Source organism: Oxyura jamaicensis, assembly GCF_011077185.1.
Source record: "Oxyura jamaicensis isolate SHBP4307 breed ruddy duck chromosome 1 unlocalized genomic scaffold, BPBGC_Ojam_1.0 oxy1_random_OJ106547, whole genome shotgun sequence".
In the NCBI taxonomy this organism is placed as follows: Eukaryota; Metazoa; Chordata; class Aves; order Anseriformes; family Anatidae; genus Oxyura; species Oxyura jamaicensis.
Genome location: NW_023303230.1, coordinates 102230 through 121715, shown reverse-complemented (window position 1 = coordinate 121715; position 19486 = coordinate 102230). Strand labels below are relative to the sequence as shown.

General features: G+C 55.8%; 2 protein-coding genes across 7 annotated transcripts; both read left to right on the top strand.

Moving 5' to 3' along the window:
* The first annotated feature begins 367 nt into the window (after positions 1-367).
* On the top strand, positions 368-6424 carry LOC118156910 (centromere protein M-like). 6 transcript variants are annotated; one of them, XM_035311135.1, is made up of 7 exons: positions 368-490; positions 719-798; positions 1971-2069; positions 3076-3155; positions 4191-4282; positions 5116-5247; positions 5954-6424. In XM_035311135.1, the coding sequence occupies exons 1-6, from the start codon at positions 434-436 to the stop codon at positions 5239-5241; spliced, it is 534 nt and encodes a 177-aa protein (XP_035167026.1). In that variant the 5' UTR covers positions 368-433; the 3' UTR covers positions 5242-5247; positions 5954-6424. The 6 variants fall into 6 exon arrangements, with proteins under 6 accessions (XP_035167026.1, XP_035167024.1, XP_035167025.1 ...); XM_035311133.1 differs by having other exon boundaries at positions 5906-6424; XM_035311134.1 differs by having other exon boundaries at positions 5116-5266; positions 5954-6421.
* An 8148-nt stretch (positions 6425-14572) lies between these two features.
* Positions 14573-17058, top strand: LOC118156913 (tumor necrosis factor receptor superfamily member 13C-like). Its single transcript, XM_035311139.1, has 3 exons — positions 14573-14986; positions 15238-15435; positions 16160-17058. Exons 1-3 carry the CDS (start codon positions 14857-14859, stop codon positions 16480-16482), a joined length of 651 nt encoding a protein of 216 aa, XP_035167030.1. The 5' UTR covers positions 14573-14856; the 3' UTR covers positions 16483-17058.
* The last annotated feature ends 2428 nt before the right edge of the window (positions 17059-19486 follow it).

Genomic DNA, 19486 nt, shown 5'->3' with positions numbered 1-19486 from the left:
AGTGGGCCCCAGCTGCTTGGTAGCATGGGAATGGGAGCAACCCAGCTGCTTTATTTATTCATTTATTATTTATTTATTCTTTTATCCATTCATTTATCTATTTATTTATTGCGTACACAAGGAAATCTTCACCGCGATCCAGAAACCTCACCCCAGAATTGACCGGACGCCCAGCCGTGGCCCGGCCTGCCCCCCTGCCCGGCCCCCTGCGGGGGGTTACGAGGGGCTGCGGGGCCGGCGGAGCCCCCCCCCTGCGCCACCCCAGGGCCGTGCGGGGAGGGGGGCACAGCCCGCACGGCCCCGCGCCCGCCGCACGTGCGTGACCGCCCACGCCACGCCCCCGAACGAAGCCACGCCCCCGGAGAGACCACGCCCCCACACGTGACGTCACCGGGGGGCGGGCCGCGCGGCCTCTTTCGAACGGCGGCGCGGGATGGCGGCGGTGCGGCCCTTCGACAAGCTGCCGGCGCTCAACTCCGCCACCTTGCTGGTAGGGCTGCCCCGGCCCCGCCTCCCCCCAGCCCCCCGCCCCCCCCCCCCACAGCGCCAACGGTCGCGCTGGCCCCGCCCCTATCCCCGATGGCCACGCCCACCACCCTCTGGCCACACCCCCCGAGCCGCGATAGGCCGCGCCGCGGCAGTATGCAAATGAGGCCACGCCCCCCTTGGCGGGACGGTGGGCGGGGCCGCCCCTGAGCGCGCCGCCTGCCGCCCGCAGCTGGTGGGCGCGGACGGGAGCGCGCAGCAGCGGCTGGCGGAGGCCATCCTGCGGGAGCAGAAGGAGTTCAAGATCAGCATGTGAGTGCTCGTAGCCTTAATTAACTAACCACACGCTTCTGTCCGCTTGTCCCCCAGCCTCTGCTGAGCCACGGAGTGCCCTAACTGGCTGGCTGCCCCTGGGAGCTTCAGGGGCACAGGAGCCGGTACATACAAGCTGGTGTAACGCAGCAGGAGATGCGGCCCTGCCCGGTTTTTGGGGTGCTTTGGGGTTATGCACATCACAAAGGAACGTGTCTCGTCTGGCAGGCCTGCCTGGGAGAAGAATCGCAGGTTTATATGTCTCTTCCTGCTGGGGAAGCAAAAAAAAAAAGCCTTCACATGTCTGGAGACGTCACCTAGTGATGTTGGTTTAAATACAGAAATCCAAACCGTGCAGCTTTTTTTGTTTTTCAGACAATGAAACCTGGTACTTTCGCCTTGCCACAGCTTCTCCTTAAATTTCTAAGCATGTTGGTGTTAGAGCATATCTTGCTCGTGGCTTCCATTAGTTTCAGAAGGTTTCTGTCCGCTGGTACCTTCCTCACTCCCCCGAAACAAAGCACCTTTATTCGTAAACTGGCAGACCAAACTACAAGCCACACAGAAAGAAGCGTTCACTTCTGATTCATATTTTGGGTGGTCTTCCAAAAACATGATATTGACAGCATTCTTCCCCATGGAAAGCCCAGACACGTGCTACAGATGCCTTTCGCCCTCCCAGTGGAAGAGACACCAAACCCCATAGTTCTTGCCACAGCTGCATGGTGGTGGCATTGCTGTGTAGGAGGGCACCTAAGCTGGCTGTGCACGTGCAAGCGTTGACACACTTTAACTGAAACTGTCTAGCAAAATACACAGGTAAAGCACTGGGGCTCACTTTGTTTGAAAGGTCTGTTAACAACAAAATGTGCTGACTGTCACGTGCCTCTGTGGGGAGACTTTTTTTGAGTTTTGTTACGCTCTATTAAGCCTCCCATTATAAATATCTGAGATTAGCAAGTCCACGGCTGCCAGAAGCTATGAATAGGGTTAAGAGGTGAGAATCTAACTTGAAGAATCTCTGTGTCTCCTTGGTGCCTAGGAACTTCACGTCAGCAGGAAGCCAGCTAGTTATGCTATATGGTGAACAGCAGCGGCAACGTGGTTGTGGTTATGTGGATGCTCCCTTGCCAAGCTATTTGGTTGACCTGGCAAATTTTGTTATCTTTCAGCCACCTTGCAACATCCCTCCCCTTACCTGCAGAGAGGGATCACCTTCGGCCCAGGATAGATCTGATTGTATTTATTATCGACATCCAGAGTAAATACAGGTAAAAGGAGGGCAAAGAATTGAGAGGGGAAGCTGATAGTCCTTCTTGGATTGATGCCTAAACCTACTTTTTTTTGTGTGTGTGTCAGAATCATGGGATTTTAAACCCAAGACTTGTTGTGGTAGAAGAGCTTGGTGATGCATGTAGTGTTTTGTTTTTTTTCCTCTAGCAGTGGACTAGGATTGAACTGCTCTGCCCAGTGATGTGCATCTTGTGCTGTAGCAGAGCAGCCAGAATTCCTTCCAGGACAGGGGGCGATCTGAACTGAGCTTTGGAAAGATGCTGTCTCTACATCCCTGCCATCATTTCTAATTTTAAAGTTCTGTAGTATGCTGGCAGCTAAAACATACTGGGCAGTGCCACCTAATAACCAGCCCATGCTGTGCCTGTGTTCCCACTGCACTGGCCAAGTGGCAGCAGCACTGCACAAGTCCCCAGGCAGAAGAGAAAGGTCTGCATGGATTGATCTCTCTCTCATCTCATGCTCATCTTTGTAGAAATGATTTTGTGTTCCCAGGCCGTAAGTAAAGACTTGCTTGGGCACAGAAGTCAGCATTTTCTTACTTACTTAACTTTTGACTGATGATCCTGGACTCTCATTTACCAAAATGACAGGCCCAGCTGCATCCTTACAGCACAGATGGTGCTGCAGAAATGTGTGGGTTGCCTTTGCTGAAAGAGCCTAAGTAGTACTGAAGTCTCGTTGGATGCTAATGAGTTTGGATGCTTAGTGCCCACAAACCTTGGAGGGCACTGTTCGAACCAAAGTCTTACTGTTGAGTCTCGGGTAGAAAAGATATTTTATGGATTATTTAACAGCTGCGGGTATTTCAGAGGTCTCTGATGCCATGCTTTTAACATAAAGCGTGGTTCTGCCGGCTCTCAGATGGGCAGGTGTTAACATCGTTGGTTTTCCAGCTGCGCTTCTGAACGTTATTCCCTTTGTCCTTGTGCTGTGCTGGTTTTACCTCCCTGTCCAACTGGATTGTCTGTGCTTTTCTGACAGCTTGAAGAACGTTGAAGCTTCGCTAGCTTATGTAGATGCCAGCTTCTTCCTGGGCAAAGTATGCTTCCTTGTCACCGGGGGTACGTATGGCATCTGCCCTCTCCCTTCTCTGAGCAGCACAGCTCACTATTGCTTTCCTTAAAATAAGGCAGTGGCTAAATATGAAACAAAACAACGGTGGCCAGTGGCTTTATCAAAGCTTTGTTTAAATCAAATCTGAGCTCATCTACCTGTTCTTGTTTTCTTAGCTAAAATATGGCTCTATCCTCTCGTGCTCACTTGACCTCCACATTTTGATTTTCCAATCAGAACTCTCTTGTCTGTCCCTCACTCCCGAATATGAATCCTGTTATTATTTTTTTCTGTGCCACTGCAGAAGTCTGTTCTGCCTGCTCTTGCAGATCAGTCTTAATGGTAGTCTCAAAGTAGCAGTGAGGAGCATATGATCCTGTGGCAATAAAATGATTCTAAATGGATGAGCTACTAAACTATTAAGTATAGTTTTAATACAAGACTGGTATCCCTGCTGTGTGCTGTCTGGCCCCATTGTGTCTCTAATATTTCTCTCTGTCTCCTGAGGGAAGAGGATGCTTTCCTGCATCACTTCCCTGCTTCAGCGTGGGGGAGCTGGAGGGGCCATCCCATCCTGCTCGGTGTCGGAACAGAGGTGCTGTGTCCCTGGAATTTGGGGGTCAGGAGGCCTAAATTGGGGGTGGGGAAGAACCTCGGTGTTGTCTTGTGCTATGGCTCTCCTGACAGAGGGAAGTCCTTGGAGAAATGAACACCCTGCGATACCCCAGGAGGGCTTCTGATTAACGAGTGGAAGGTTCTGCTCCTGCTGATCGTGTGCTGATGGGTCCCTTATCCCAAATGCTAACAGTACAGCACCCAGTAATGTGGCGATACTATTCCTGCTGTCGGTGTTATGAAAGACTTCTGTGCTAATTCCACCGCACATCTTGTACCATTCTGTTTGTACTGCTCACTGGTGCCTTACCTTCTACGATGCTCTCAAAATGAGCTGGGGATCATTTTGCAGATGCAGAATATCTTGGTACTTCTCTTCACTGAATGATGATTATGTGGCTAGTAATGCAGAAAAACTTTTTCCGTAGTTGGCAGGGTGAATAACTGCAGCATAGAGATGAATGCCATCTGGAAACTGAGAGACATCTACTGCAGTCCTGTGCTGTTATGCGAGCTGGAGGTGAGATGCCTGTTTGGTGTCGGAAGGGATTTGGGAATTCCACTGCTCTCTGCTCTTTAGTAACACCGTTACATCGGCAATAAATACATCTAGGTATGCTGTTGTCACACGGAGGTAGCATCAGAGACCAGACTCTTTTTACAAGAACAGGTTCAAAAGGTACAGGAGGCCGACTGTCCTTGATGTGGGTCTTCTAGATTTTCTGCACCTTCCCATGCCACTTCAAAGCCTCAGAAAACCAGGTCTAAGTTTATGAGAAACTTATCTGATACGCAAAGCCTTGGTACACTTGTTCCTTGAAGCGTTTTCTCTTCCTGGGAGCCCCTGAGCTGTTTGCTCTGTGATTTTTATTTTATTTTTTTACTTTCCTGCACAATGCTTCTGTTAGCGGGGCTTTGTTGCTTCCAGGCTGTTTTGCAGTCTGATATGCTACTCTTCAGACCAAGCAGGTAACCAGAAAAAGCTGGCAGGAGAGTTTGGCATTGAGCAGAGGCACATCTTACTTTTCCATTTAAGCATCATTCCATCCTCAGGGACCGCTTCCCTATCAGCAGATAATATTTGTGCCTTTGGCAGTTTCTCTGCTTGCCCCCCCCCCCCCTTTCTCAGCCAATCAGAACTAGTGAGTTTGGGCACTTGAAACTTTCTTAGGGTTTTCAGCTGGCAGAACACTGCACCTCTTCTAACGTTTGGGGAGTAAATTGATCTCATGGGTGTCCTCTTTATACAGAGCTCTGAACCAGACTTAGCTCTGGTTACAGTTCTTTATCACAGCTAAGCAGTGCTTTTCTTTTTCTGACATTGATTAAATAATTTCTCCATTTTGTTTCCAGTTGGAAACGATACGAGCTACCACTGCTCAACGGCTTCTCCGGATGTTACAGATCTGTGCTGGTCACGTACCAGGAGTTTCTGCCCTGACTTTTGGCTCGCTGATGAGGAGCTCTGCTGATGACTAGTGTCTTGTTGTGAGAATTTGTACAGGTTCATCACTTTTCTTTACTTCCAGGCATTCAAGCTGCTGCTGTTGTTGGAATCACATTAGGAAGCTTTCTTGCCTGACTTATTACACCCTTGCAGAGCTGTTTGTAGTTGCTAGCCTGTCAAAAAAGTTTGATTCCTGTTGAGTGGATAAGGTATAGGTGGGGAGGGAAGATAGTTTGAATTGGGGATCTCTAACTGTTACTACATCTGAGTCCCATTTCACGTTGAAGTTTAAATTTCACCCATTAGCCAGTGGCCAGGAGCTACACGTTTTAGTGAGAGAATATCAAAAATAACAGCCCACTATCCCAAATGCTCTGTGTCATGGCTGAATATCTTAGTTCCAGTAGACCAGAAGTACTAGAGGTGAGGCAGCAGGCTTCTGCTTCCTTGCAATTGGAATACAGTACTTGGGAGTGATGCAAAACCTCAGTGCCAGATTTTGTTTCCCCACCAAGAGAATAAAAGGGTGAGGAAGGCTGTCCTGCAGCTTCTAGATACTGCAGTTGGCAGTTAATGATCCAGCTGTGTGAGCATCTGCCCAGTGAAGGGCTCAGCATTTCCGTGCCTGGTACATAATTGGGGAGGAAGGGACTAAAGAAGATAATCTAGCACTTTAGCTTTCTTTTATATCTTTAGAGAAAAAAGGCTCTGTCTCTTAAGCCCAGGATAACGTGATTTGGACAGCTGTGGACTGTTCTGCTGCAAGTCAGTCCCTGCAAACCGAGGAGCAGTTCTCCAGAGAGGTCTAACCTCCGAGTCAACAAATGAGGAGGGTTGTAACTCAGAGTATAGCAGTACTTTGTGTTACAGCCCTGACAGGCGTGCCACTGAAGGAGAAACGTACAGCTTCCAGTGGAAATCAGATCTTTCTCCCGAGGTAAAGAGCTCCAGAGAGCTGCAGGACTGCACTTGTCCCTCCAGCATCCCTAGGGCTGAGGCTCTGCACTCTGGGGCTGGCCAGAGATGAAACACAGCAAACTGGACTATAGCAACATCCTGAAAACATACGGTGTTGGCTTGGAAACTGGGCTTATACCGTGTATAGTCCCTTAACGAATAGGTTCCCATCAGCAGTGACTCATGCCTTATTCTTACTGTCAGTCCATAGTGATTGTTTAAGTTCTAAGTTAATAAAATGTGTAATATTTAAAAGCTCTTAGTATGTTTTTTGTTTAGGTGTGTGGTATGTGCTCTAAAACCTACGAACGTGTTCTCCCAGCCTGCCCTGGCAGTGAAACTGGCCCCTGCTGGCATTTTGCATGTTGTTTAGTTGTTACTTGCTGGGCTGCAGTCACCGTTCTGGCCACGTGGTGGTGGCAAAAGCTTTCCAAATTTGATCCTTCCCGTGAACTGAATTGAACTACCTGCCAGAATACCGTGTTTCTTGAAATACTGGGATGTTGTTTACCCAAAATTGCATGCCAGGTAGAAATGAAGTCTTGAGAGAATCTGCTAAGCTCCCCTTTGGTATCATTTATTGAATCCCTGCTAGTCTGCTTTAATGTCCCTAGGTGCAGAGCTCTGACTGCGTGTGCTGTTCTGCTGAGCCTGTTTCTGACATCTGCCCGTGAGCAGAAAGCAGCACTGCGGGCTTTGTCAGCTGTGAGTGTTGGCAGTCCTTGCGAAGACAGCCCAGCAAGGCACAGAGCCTGTCTCCTTGCTCAGAGGACACGCAACGTTGGTTGTCGGCTGGAACAAAGGAGCCGAACCAGTCAGCTGTGTTACAGAGTCCAAAAGGGACGGACTCTGGCTGAAACCCAGCGGAGAAAGATGTGCAAACACTCATGGCCACGTAGGAAGGACGGGGCCTAGCACTGCGCTGCTGCTCGCCAGGACCTCGCCCCCGGAGGGGCAATGGCGCCGGCAGACCGGTTTCTCCGTTGGCTGTGCCGGCTCGGCCTCGCTCTCACTTTGGGTCCCTGAAAATAAAATGAGACCGTGGTTCAGAATAGACTGGTTTCGATTCGCTCTCGACGTGCAGGTGCAGCCTGGGGGAGGGGAGGGAGGCCTGCGGCACAGAACGAAAAGTGAACGAGTCCTTGGTGTCCTCTGCAACCGCTGTAGGGCAGGGAGACTTCCGCCACCTAGGCCGCGCTCCGGTTGCCTCTGATAACTGCTGGGCTCAGCCTCAGGAGTAATTTCTCTGGCTGTGCTTTCTGAACTGGTGAAAATGAAACTTTCTTTGGTTCGCCCAGAACACAACCCCCGTGCGCTACTGTCCAGCACCTTCAAACGTAGTGGGTTGTTTTCCATCGCTGTGTTAGATACAGAATTTTTCTCCTTCTACCTCTTCTAAAGGAGAAAGATGCTGTTTGTGCTGCCCACAGGTGGCTGAATCCTAGCTGGTACAAAATAAAAGCTAGTTCCTTAAGAGCAACATCTCGCTTCACCTTGGGGCAAATATTTTTCCTACTCTTAGGAGAAAGTCTTTAATAGAACTGGCAGGGGAAGCGGAGCGTATCTAAGAATATGACACTGTGTCTCAGGTCCATCATGTTTTACAACCGAAAGTAGTTGGGACACATCTAAAGCTACAGCTACAACTGTGTAAATACCTCTAGGAACTGTCAGCTATTAGTTTAGACAGGACATAACAAAGCAGAGCAGATGAGGCAGCTGAGGATACCTTTGATCTAGATGGGGTAGCCAGCATTAATGTTTGATAAAGGTCTTGTGAAAGTGTGTTTGGACCGTGATCAGGCACATAGAGGGCCTGAAGTTGAATTAAGGCTAGTCACTTGGGTTCTGTTGTGTTTGAACAGCACGAAAGACCTTGTCCAGCTGGCTAAAATCTAAACTAACAGAAATATTTTGGAGTTTTTTTCTCTTCATCTCTCTGTGCCTCAGTTCCCAATCTGTTTGGAGATGTACTAAAAGAAATCCCCCTCTCTCTGTGGCAAAAGTACTCAGCTTTGCTGGTTTGACTACTTCAATTTGTGGATGTTTTTGTTTGTCAGCTGTGCATCAGCAAAATTAGTGTGAAAGCGGTTTAATTAGTACAGTAGGACTTATACCAGTAGCACTGAAGGAAGCTTTGGTGAGGCAGTGCTTCTGAGCTGGTGGAGCTGAGTGAAACTAACGGGGGCTCTCCTGATACAGCAGCACGACCCACAGGAGGAAGATTTTGTGTCCCTACCATGCTAGCCAAGCTGCTTATGGAGGTGCTAAGAGATTTCAGCACAACTCAGCATGGTTAGCATTATCTGTCTGGATTATAGCTCTCTGTTAGCCCAGGTTTTCCAAGAGAAGCTTTTCTTGCCAGCTTTGCAGTTAAATCAGCAGTTAAATCAGACCAACTTGTAGGTGCAGCAGGACACGTGCTGTGCCCGGTCTGTACTACTGGGGAGAGCCCATGTGCTGATACGGGGCCTGGAGTAAATTATCTCTGTCCTGCAACAGCGATCAGAGATAAACCCAGCCCTGGTGATTTGCCCGCCCTCCAAACCTTGGAACTGGTGGTAGAGATCTAGACTCAAGGCCACCCCTAATATTTGCTCTGGCTGAACCTGAGTGTCCCCGCTCTTCTGTCTCCCTGGGCAGGCCCATGCCCCCGGCCATGTCCCCTGCAGGGCGGGTGGTCTCCGTTTCCTCCCTGTTTGGTGACCAGCTGTCCTTCACTGCTGGGGAGTGATTTGTACGCAACAGAAAGCAAGGGCTGGCACAGCCCAGAGCCGGAGCAGAAACGCCGGGCTCGCTTTGTCTCCGTGGTTGTGATTTCTTGCATGGCTCTGGGCACGTGTGTTAAAAATCACTGTGCCTTGCTGGCGCTGCCCGTAAAGCAGGAGCTGTGCCCTCCACGATGGCAGAGAGTTGACATTGGCACCGTGTTTTGGTGTCCTTGGGGTTACAAATCCAGATCAGGGCTCTCCTGATAAGCTGAGGTTGGTGTTTGCCGCAGCTCTGGGGGAAGGCAGAGGGGGGCTTGGTGGGACCCTGCTGAGCTCGGCTGTGTCTGTGCCGCTTGCCACCTGCCTCTGCAGCAGAGAGGCTGACACCGGGCTCCCTTTCTTCTCGCAGGGCCTTGCAACAGGGTTGAGTTTTGTTGCGAACTGGGGCAAACCCACCTTCTGAAGCACTGAAATTCCCCGCGCAGCCGAGTTGTCCTTGAGCTGGCTGGGGGAGAAATCAAAGTCTCTGGCTCTCTCTCACCGTTAAATATTAATACGGCGCGGAGATGCTAAGCAGGACGGATCCCCTCGGGCCAGCTTGGATGTGATGAGCCGGAGCGATGGGATGCAGGGATTTAGGGGGCTCGTGGCACGCGGGCTGCAGGAGGAGCTGCCACATGCCACGGTGCTGTGGTCCCCCTCAGGCTCACTGCATCACGAGGGGCTTGTGTGACACGTCTAGCCCTGCAAGCAGCCCTGGAAGGAGCTGTGGATGTCCCCCTGCCTCGCCGTGTCCTTGGCAGGGGGAAGTCAGCGGTGTGTGAAAGAGCCCATGCTTTACATACGTGCGCCTCCCCACCGCCGGCCCAGGTGCAGCTGCGAGCTGGGCACAAGAGCCCCGGGGGCTCTGCACGTCACAGGAAGGAGCACTGAGGTGGGGTGAGGACGAAAACAAAGCGAGAAGCCACCTCCCCTTGGGAAACGGGGCCCCTGCTCTGGTGCGGGGGCTGCTGTGTCCTCTGTCCTCCGCATCCTCCCACTGTCACCTCTGTGCCGCAGCGAGCTGTGCCTGGGGAGCTGAAGCACCGCGTTGTGCGCAGGAGCCAGGCAGAAGCGTTGTGGTGAGCACTGGCAGTGCCTAAAAAGCCCAGATTGCTGAACGCACCGCAGAGGTTCCCCCCGATTTCTGGCAGTTTGGTGTATTTTCCTTTCCCTTCCATGCCCTCAGGTGCTGACCGAGGCTGGGGGACCTGTGAGATGCCATCATTACTGGCAGCGGCCGGCTCACAGCTCTCTCCACCCTTTGTGCTGGCCGCTTGCCCCGATGTCACAGCAGTGTTGGCATCGCCCCAGCACGAACACACACGGTTGTTTTCCCCTGCCTTGTTCCCATTTCTAACTCGCGCAGAGCTGACAGATGTGGAGCCTGCGCTGCGTTCAGCTGGGCTCCGACTGTAACTACCTGTGGCTCTTGCCGCAGCCGAGGACCTCTCTTTGCAGCCGTGTGCCAGCGTTGCCTAACTGATCCTCGCCCGTCCCACGACTCGGGGCCTCTTGCTGCTGCACTGAACAGCGGATCAAAGGCTTCAGAGCTGGGGAAGCTCTGGGAACAGCGTGGTGTTCCCCTGGATGAGCGTACTGGCAGCCTTCGCCTCGCTTTGCAGGGAGCATTTTTACTACCTGGTGCTCTGTCTTAATCTTTTCCATCCCCTGGCTCCCGTGTTGTAACCTGACGTGCCCACCCTGAGCAGTTCTCCCTCCTGTTTCCTGCTCCCGGGGAAACGGAGCGGAGCTGCTTGTGTGCAGCTGTTGCGTAATGCTGACCTACTTTGGAGACGGGTTGGTGGGCTGCGCAGCGTTACTCCTGGTCGGGGTGACCCCTCCGGGGCGTCACGGCCCCTGCTCTGGGCTGCGCGTGAGGCTCGCGCTTCCCCCGGCCCCGCTGCACGTGGGCTCTCACCTGCGCCAGGCTGCTCCCCGTGCGGGTTGGCTTAGCTCAGCCTCTGCATGGGGCTAATGCATAGTGATGGTGTCCTATAAATTATGGAGTCGGTGCGTTCGCCATCTGCTCTGCGCTGAAAGCTGAGCGTGATTGAGACCTTCCCCCCTTCCCAAAGCTCGGCTCGATTGCCGGGCTGAGCGCGCGGCTCTCCTCTGAGTGCTCCTGATCTAATCAGGTACGGAGGGAGGTTCGTAAGCGGGCTGCGATGTTCCTGCGCCCAAAGTGGGAGCCGAGGCACTGGCCAGCATCGTAGCGCCAGGAGGATGTGAGTAAAAAGTGAATCTGATTTCATGCTAATTAGGTTCCAAACAGAGTGAATGCTGATTGCGGTGGTCATATCAAAGAATCAAAACAGTAATGCAAAGAGCAAAGGAAACCCCAGCGTGATTCATATGAGAAGGGGAAATGAAGAGAGCCATGGGGGAAGAAGGAGTTTGAGGGGGACTAAATTGCTCTGCTTACCCAAAAGCAGAGGGGATTTGAATCAGATTATCCTCATTAGATGTCTCTTTAAAGCATCATCAAGCGAAATGAATGGTCCGGGGGAGAGCTTGCAGGCATGGTGTCTGCGATTATCACCGGGGATTTACAGTCCTGGTTATCTAGCTCAGAGACAAGATGATTAGAGGGCTAAAAAGCTGTATCTGTCCTCATCCTCTGCATTTTAGGGAGGGATGCTGTATGGCTGCATGGTTCCTATAAGCCTGCACCCTGTGGCAATAGATCCCTCTCTTGCTGGGGGTACTGGCTCGGCTGGGGAGCACAAGATACGAGCGCAGAACCATGAAAGGCAGCCGGGTGCTTGTGCTGCTATCTGGAGAGGGAGGACAGGGGATGCTGTCAGCCACAGCCTCACGGCCGGTCGTGCAGCGGCGACGAGCTCGCTGCTGCGGGGCCCGTTTTGGTGTGGCAGCCACTCGCTTCCCTGCCTCTCATCCCGGGCTCATGCCCCAACACGTGCGGCTCGCTCCTCTCACAGCGCAGCAGCCCGTGGCAGTGCTGTGGGGCTGAAACCAGCTTGAGTTTGGCATGCGACCGTCCCGCAGCCCGCAGCCAACGCCGCCGTGCTGCACCGGCTCGGCAGCTCACGGGTTATGGGGCAGCAGCCAAAAGCAAAGATGCTGGCAGGGGTCTGGGAGGCCATCCTGGCAGGTACCCAAAGGTAAGTGTCCGTGTGTGGCAGGACCCTGATGCGCCCTGCCAGCAAATCAGTTCCCTGGGCAAACATCATTTCTTCTGGTTTGGAATCATTTGTGAGAGCACGCTTCTTTTCCCAGGGTGATCTGCTAGTCAAATGCATTCACCGAACTCTTCCCGTGCGTGAGCTTGCAGCTCCCGCAAGTAGCTGGCCACAAGTAAGTGCTATGCAAAATTCAATCTGGGCTGCTCAGCTCAGCTTTGGCTTCCAGACCAGCTCCGTGCCCCTTGCTGCTGGGCCAAGGATGCAGGGCAGACGTGACCCTCAGTGGGTCTGGCTCTTGGGCCCCCTCCCCTGCTGTTCAGAGCTGCTGCGGGGTCAGCTCCAGCCCAAACCTCCCCGCAGCACAGTTTTCATTGCCAAGGGTTGCCTGGTGCATCGTGCTAGAGGCTCATCCCGAAGTGGGCAGGTCTGCCAGATAAACACCTTGCAACCTCTGCGATCAACACGTCTCTGGGTTTCCGGCACACAGAAGCACAAGGTGAACTTTCGGTGGATATTTTCTGATGCAGCCAGCGCTGCTCGCACGTGTGAGTCACTTCACCCACCGTGAGGCTGGAGGAACCGCTCACGTGGGACCTGTTCCCCCCGTGTGGGACAAGGGCCTGCCTTTGCTTCCCGGGCTGTGCGTGCTGCCCGTGCTGCCCGTGCTGCCCGTGGGCTCTCCGTGGGGCTGGCGGGACGATCCCAGCCATGGGCAGCCCCCCTCCTGCGTGTCTGGGGCAGGTGGTGGCAAGGACTGAGCATTCTCTGGCTCCGGTATTGAGGCATAACTCTTAAATCGCTCTTTTGATGTTTTTTGCTGTTTTATTTGTTTAATAAAACCACTTGGTTAGCTAGGCTCCCAAGCTCCTGGGGCTTTCGTTTGCAGAGAAGATAAGAAAAGCGCATTTCCTTATCCAGTGAGTCATTTTTCCTGCTCTTTAATTATGCATTTGTGCTATTATCAAGCGTATTCAGCCTTTAGATGTGAGCACTCCATAACACTAACCAGCCGCTGAGCCTCAACTCTTCCTGCTCCAAAAGCGATGCTGCTACGGGGGGCAGAGAGGCGGAGGCGCGGGAGGCAGCGGGGGCCGGTGCGGGGAGCCCTGGGCGCGCTGGTCACACGTGAGCGCTGCCGGGAAAGTCAGCGGTGATTTTCTCCATGAGTAAGCCCTGCTATGTGTGAGCTCAAACATCATTTCCCTGGCCCGGGTGGGAGCAGACGGGGCGGGAAGGGAGCAGGAAGGAGCTGCGAAGAGCTCCCCACGCCACCAAGCCGCCTCTCGGGTGCCGGCCCTAAATGCCCACAGGTCTGCCAGACACCAGTGGGGAATCAGCCGTGTGCTCTGAACACCCTCAGCCCCCTGGAAACCAGAAGGGCACAGCCAATTTTACCACTTCACGGGAAAAATACCCCACAGGAGGCACAGGCCCTGGCGGTTCATGCGGCGAGGCAGCGAAGCAGCACCTGTGGGTGCCTGCAGCAGCGGCGAGGCAGAGGGTGCCGAGTTCACCGCTGTGCCTGCCACTTGCGGCCTCGAAGCAAGAGAGAAGGAAGTGCTCGGCATGCTCGGGGAGTTTTCATTTGAGTAAGGCTGGGGTGGAAGAACTGAGTCACCGCGGCTGGGGCCATGCTCCTCGGAGGAGAACGGAGCAGCAAGGAGCGGAGCAGCACGGCCGTGCACGCACACGTGCGCGCGTGGAAGGGCGAGCGAGGCAGTGGCCGGGCCCGGCAGTGCCGTAAGGGGAAGTGAAATCGCTGTGCTGGTGGGCAGCGACCGGTTTTGGTCACGACTTTCACTCGCCCCGATGAGATGCCCTGAGTGCCATGGCCACGCTGGGAGGAGCCCGCAGGCTGCAGCGAGGCGAGGGGCTTGCCAGGGCAGGCGGCTGCGGCGCTTCCTTCAGTGGGAGCGGGCCTGCAGAGGGGCCACAGGGGTCCCTTTCCTTCCCGTGGGGTGAAGGAAAAGGGGACGTGGTGCTTGTTTAGTAAGGGTGGAACAGAGCCACCTGCAGTGCTGAAATCCATCGCTTATCTGCTTCAGATCTCAGCCGCCAGGATTTGACATACAAGTGGTGGCAGGAAACCTCTCCTGCCCAGGATTAGGAACACCCAAGGCCCTTCACAGCACGTTTAGTGCCCTCCGCGGGTATGGGACATGGCCTGCCTGGTGGGACTGGCTTTGTCCATGCCCTGGGCAGTCACTCAGAGCAGGACCAGCTCTGAACCCCTGAGGAACGTGGTGCCAAGGGGCTTGGAGGCTCCATGCCAAGGGCCTGGCATGGGACGCACAGAGCAAGTTCAGCCTTTTTGTGTCAGTCAGAGCCGCACCACCTGAGCCCATGACTTCTGCCCACAGCCACGTGGACACAGGGCCCACCACGGATATAACCACTGCAGGCTTCACTGGGGCAGACCAGCAAATACCCCGAAGCCGGAGGCCGGGGTAGATTTCGGAGAGGCGCAGCCCACCCCGTGAGGGGCTCTTCTCTGGCAGGCGAGGGAGGTGCGGGCTGGGGGCTGCAGGGCTGCACGGGGAGGTGCACCGGAGGCCGTGGGGATTTTGGCAGCGTGTTTTGGAGGAGAGGGCTTCTTGGACAGCGCGTTGCACGGGCAGCCAGGGGTAGGGCTTCGGTGTGCACCCTCCTCCTCCCCAGCGAAGATCCGCCCCGGGGGAAGCGCAGCGACCGGAGCCCCAAGGGAGCCGAGGCGGCTCGACAGACTGCATCTCCCTCTGCCACCCGCCCCGGGGCTCGGCGATTTCACACTCGGGCGGCCGCTCTGCGCTGCGCCATGCGGGAGCACTTGGCCATGTCCTCCTCGGGAAAAGCAGACGCCGTCGCCTCCTGCCTCCCCTCGCATTGCTTTGACCCCCTGACCAGGTTCTGCGTGAGGTGCTCCGACCTCTTCAAGGACAACGCAAGTAAGGGCGGCGGGGGCCAGGCGGTGGCGGGCGAAGGGGCTAGAGGGCACCCCCGGGGTTGGGCTGGAGGGAACCTTCTCCTGTGGGTGGTGGTGGTGATGGGGCTAGGAGGTGGACAGCGATGAAGGTCCCTCTCCTTCTCTCTCCACCGCCAAATCCGGAGGCCGGGAGGCCTGTTGGGTAACACCACCGCCCTCTGCCCCTTGCCCCAGCTCTTCCCCTCCTGACCCCGCCGGCGTTTCGCACCACAGCAGAGCCCATCCACGTGGCGTCCACCACGGCCCCCCCCCCCCCCCAGCCCACCAGGGACCAGCCCCGCAACCACCCTTTGGTCGGGGTCTCTGTCTTGCTGGTGCTCCTCCTGTTTCTGGCCGCCCTCTGCGGCCTCTTGGCCTTCAAGGCAAGGAAGCAGAGGAGGAAGAGGAGGAAGACAGAGCAGGAGGCCAAAGGTAGGAAACCTCGTGCTCACCCTGTCCCAGTTCCCAGCTCCCCAAGGCAGGTCGCTGCTGGCTCTGTGTCACCTCAGATGACACTGTCCCACTCATGTCCCACCTCGTCAGTGGGGTGCACCACCATCTGGTCCCCTGCCCTCGGCCAGAGGGCAATGGGCAAAGGACTCCGCACATGGCAGGAGCCACACGGATGGGGTCCCACGCTGAGCACCCCGCTCGGAGTTCCCAGCACCCTCCTACACGTGCGTGGCGCCGCCGTCCCAAAGGGGTCACGGAGTTGGAGCCAGCCCCCATCAGTGGGACCCCAGGGTGCTGAGTATCTCGCAGGGGCGTCCCCAGAGGCACCGGAGATGGGGCGAAGGACCGGGTCGTGCCTCTCCCCACAGGGCATTTCCAGGGGGCGAGGCCATGGTGCCCCACGGGGGACGCCTGGGAACGATGTCAAAAATGAAAGGGGAGGGAGAAATCCAGCGTGGGGCAGCGCAGGGCCGCGTGCTGCTGTAAACAAGTCTATTTTTAAGAGGGAAGCGGCCGGGCTGGCTGCTCACCGCCAGCACAGGCTCACGGGAGACTCAAGGTGCAAGTGCGCAGCTGCGCTTCCCCAGTTACGCTCTGGGGGGAAAAAGCACTACGAAGCGGCGTTCAAGGAGAAATGGGGAGGAGATCTCTGTCCTGGGACCTGCTTCGCAGCCCCTAACCCCTTCTCTTGTCCTTCTCTCAGAAAGCCTGGGTGAAACCGGCCCCCTGCCCAGCCCCGGTTACCCAGACCCCGCTGCTCCGGAGGGGGAGGCCGACCCGGCGCGGGGCCCCTGCCCGCACCTCAATGGAGGCCTGAAGGCGCCAGGACCGCCCGGGAGGGACAGCGTGAAGCGGCGGCCGTGCTGCCAGGGCGATGTCGAGCGCGACGTGGTGCTGCTGGCCGCCACCTGGCCCCACCACGAGGAGCACGGCCACGGCTTCCCGCTGCCGGCCACCGAGCTGGGCGCCACCGCCTTGGTCACCACCAAAACCACCCAGGACTGCGTGGGCGAGGAGAGACCGTGACGGATGGGGAACGGGGCTGGGGCTCTCCGGCTGTCCCCTGCAGCCAGCCAGAGCCCTTCCCCAGGCATGCAAGGCCTCGTGTGGACCTGAGCTGCAACAGAACTGGGCTTTGCCACTTGTCACTTTTGCCACTTGGCCATTTTTGTGGATTGTGTTCCTGTAATCGCCAGAGGAAGCCTAAGGATTCACATCTGGAAGAGGCAGGAATGGGGCCGGTGAGAAGGGAGCATCACGGGGACTGCTCTGCCTTCTGCCAGGCTGCCATAGTGCAGGCGTGGGTGAACTCGGGAGCCCGGATGGGTCTGCTCCTGGAGGGGGGACTTGTAGGGACATGGGGCTGGACGGCCAGAAAGGGGGGAAGCAGGGGGTACGTTAAGATGAAACCCATCGCCATTATCTCAAATTTTTGCTCCTGACTTCAATAAAATGAGTCTTGGGGCCAAAGGGAGCAAAGCTCATCCAGCATCTTCTCCATGCACAGTCCTGCCTCCCCATCTCCTTCTCGCTGTGACACCCAGGTCCCCATTCCCTCGGGGTGCTCTCGTGCGGCGGCAGGCACCCGCGGGCAGTGGTGGGACCCCCCCCTCTGCACACGGGTGCCCTGGGGATGGGAAGCGAGTTCGCCTTTCCAAGCAGGCAGCGAGGGAAGGAGGATGGGGAAATTTGTCTTTGCTCCAAGCTACGGTGACTGAAGTCAGCGAGGACCAGGGGCAGGCAGTGGAGACTGCTGGTCGAGAGGAGCGCTGGCCGCAGGAGCTTGTCATGATGGCCCCAGACAACCATCGCTTCAGCTCACAGTGGCTGCAAAAATACCGTGTGTCACTCGTGGTGACAGGACTCACAGTGATGGATGTTTCCGTGCTGCACAGAAGCAGGCAGGGAGTGATGTGAGCGTAGGAGGGATGACTTAATTTATGTGCGTGTCTCCAGGGGGTTGCTGCGTGTGAGAATTGACCAGCAGCGCCGGTCCAAGGCAGCTCCCTGTCGATGGCCTTGTTCACACACATGCAGGTGGCTCGCCTGTACAAGAAGATTTGGAAATGAAGTCGTTAGTGCGGGAGGAGCCTCATTGAACGTTTCCAGCTTTGTTCCCAATCCACCACCAGTTCTGGTACCCGATGTCACCATCGATGGATGGCCGGTCATCAGGGCTGGAGTCAGCATCACGCCCCACATAGAGTGCTCTCCTCACTTCCGTGGTCTTCAGATGTTGGAGGACATTGCCATGCTCACCCAATGGACCACGCAGGTCTGCAGATCGTGGTGGGATTGACCAGTGGCTGCCGGGTGATGTTGTCTCTTCTGGGGCTGCAGGACCACGTACTGTTAGAGGGCGATGCCCCCTTCTCTCCCGGCCGTGGATGCTTCAGCTGGTTTCACTGCCTTCACCCCACCAGGGGAATGACATGAGCTGCCACAGGGCACGAGGGAGCAAATTTTTCACCATCAGTCCTCTTCCAAACCTAAAAGCACTGGCTGGGCTGAGCCTTGATCCAGCTAATGCCCAACGCATTTCAAGGCACGATGCGTCCCCGTCACTGGGGGATGCAACCTTTGCACGCCTGGTCTGGGGAATAAACACACCCAAGCGCTTTGGGAACCAGCCCGTGCCTGGCTGGGGACATTTTGGCACTGGCAGAGGGCGTGCTCGTGGGAGGCAGAGCTACCTGCGTCATGGAGGACGGGATGGGAGGCGGCAGGAGTGGGACCATCGCGCTGCCCGTTCTAATTTCCACAGCTGAGCCCTGCACATGCAGCACTCACCGCACACCGGTGTGGTAGGTGGGAAAAGGAAATCATGTAAAAATCCTGCAGAAAAAGACCCTCTTCCTGCTCAGGTGGGGGCTCCTGCTCTTTCTTCTTCAGGTGTCTCACCACACGTCTTCTTCACGGGACAGCCCAGGGAAAGGAGAGAAACAACGAGAAACAACAGTGTAAAGCGGAGCTCCCCTCCTGGGAGCCCTCCCGCAGCCCCCGGTGCCTTCCCATGGCAGTTTCTTGCTTCCCCCATGGGGCAGGGGCTGGGTTTCCTCCCTGGCCTCCCGGCCTCCAGCCTTGGTTCCTTGAAAGGCTGCCAAGACCGGGTCTCACCTGCCGGGGGGGGGGACCCAGGATTTCAGGGCGAGAGGTGTGGGGGGAAAGTCTGGGGAAAGCCCCAGCAGGTTTCGTCTCCCGCTCGTTCACCCGTGGGTGCAGCTGCGGCAGCCCGACGTACCCCTGCCCTCAGCTCCCCGAAATTCCCGTGGGCTGGGTGCTCGGTGGTTGCGCTCCCACCAGCAGCGGGGCGGCATGGGGAGCCCCAGAGGACACACATGGGTGCCCGAAAGGCCAGCGGTGTCACCTCGGGGTGACAGCCACCTGGTGGCACTGTCACCCCACGGGGGAGTTCTGCGGTCTCCCACCCGCCTCAGAGGTGGTTGCTGGCTGCCCTCCTGCCCCCTGGCCTCCCCCTGCCCCCGCTGGACAACAAAAGGCCCCTTCCAACCAAACGCGAAGGTCCCCAGCTGGAAAAGGCCCCCGTCTGCTTTCCGCTCTTCCCCGAAGTGGCTGAGGAGGAGAGGCTGCCCGGCTCCGTGGGCCGAGTCTGTCGGGGGACGCGGCCTTCCTGACGCCGCTCGTCAGCATCCGTCCCTAATCACTACCCCACTGCGTAATGACAGTAATTAGGGAGAGCGAAGCCGCCTCGGGACTGGAAGCGCTGACGGAGTTCGGGGAGCCAGATGGTGTTCGCACTTAAGGAAAGAAAAAAAAAAAAAAAAAAAAAAAACAGCCAACACACAAAAAACCACTCAACTTAAATCAGCCTCCATTTCCCTTACGCGGTGTCGGGATCGCTTTGGTCCCACGTGGCTTCCAGAAGGGCACCCGGGGAGATGCTGAAACGGGGTACCCACTGCGCAGGGTGGGTCACCCCCTGCATCCAGCCCCTCCAAACCCTTCACCCCAGCTCCTCCCTCACTGGTTCTGGGGCTCCCCTGGGCAAAGCCGCCCACCCCCAGTGCCA

Excerpts from the sequence above, each read along its gene's own strand:
- LOC118156910 (XM_035311135.1), top strand. The coding sequence starts at position 434 with ATGGCGGCGGTGCGGCCCTTCGACAAGCTGCCGGCGCTCAACTCCGCC. Across the intron at positions 3,156-4,190 it reads ATGCTTCCTTGTCACCGGGG|TTGGCAGGGTGAATAACTGC; the intron begins GTACGTATGGCA and ends CTTTTTCCGTAG. Across the intron at positions 4,283-5,115 it reads TGCTGTTATGCGAGCTGGAG|TTGGAAACGATACGAGCTAC; the intron begins GTGAGATGCCTG and ends TTTTGTTTCCAG.
- LOC118156913 (XM_035311139.1), top strand. The coding sequence starts at position 14,857 with ATGCGGGAGCACTTGGCCATGTCCTCCTCGGGAAAAGCAGACGCCGTC. Across the intron at positions 14,987-15,237 it reads CCTCTTCAAGGACAACGCAA|CAGAGCCCATCCACGTGGCG; the intron begins GTAAGGGCGGCG and ends TTCGCACCACAG. Across the intron at positions 15,436-16,159 it reads GACAGAGCAGGAGGCCAAAG|AAAGCCTGGGTGAAACCGGC; the intron begins GTAGGAAACCTC and ends TCCTTCTCTCAG.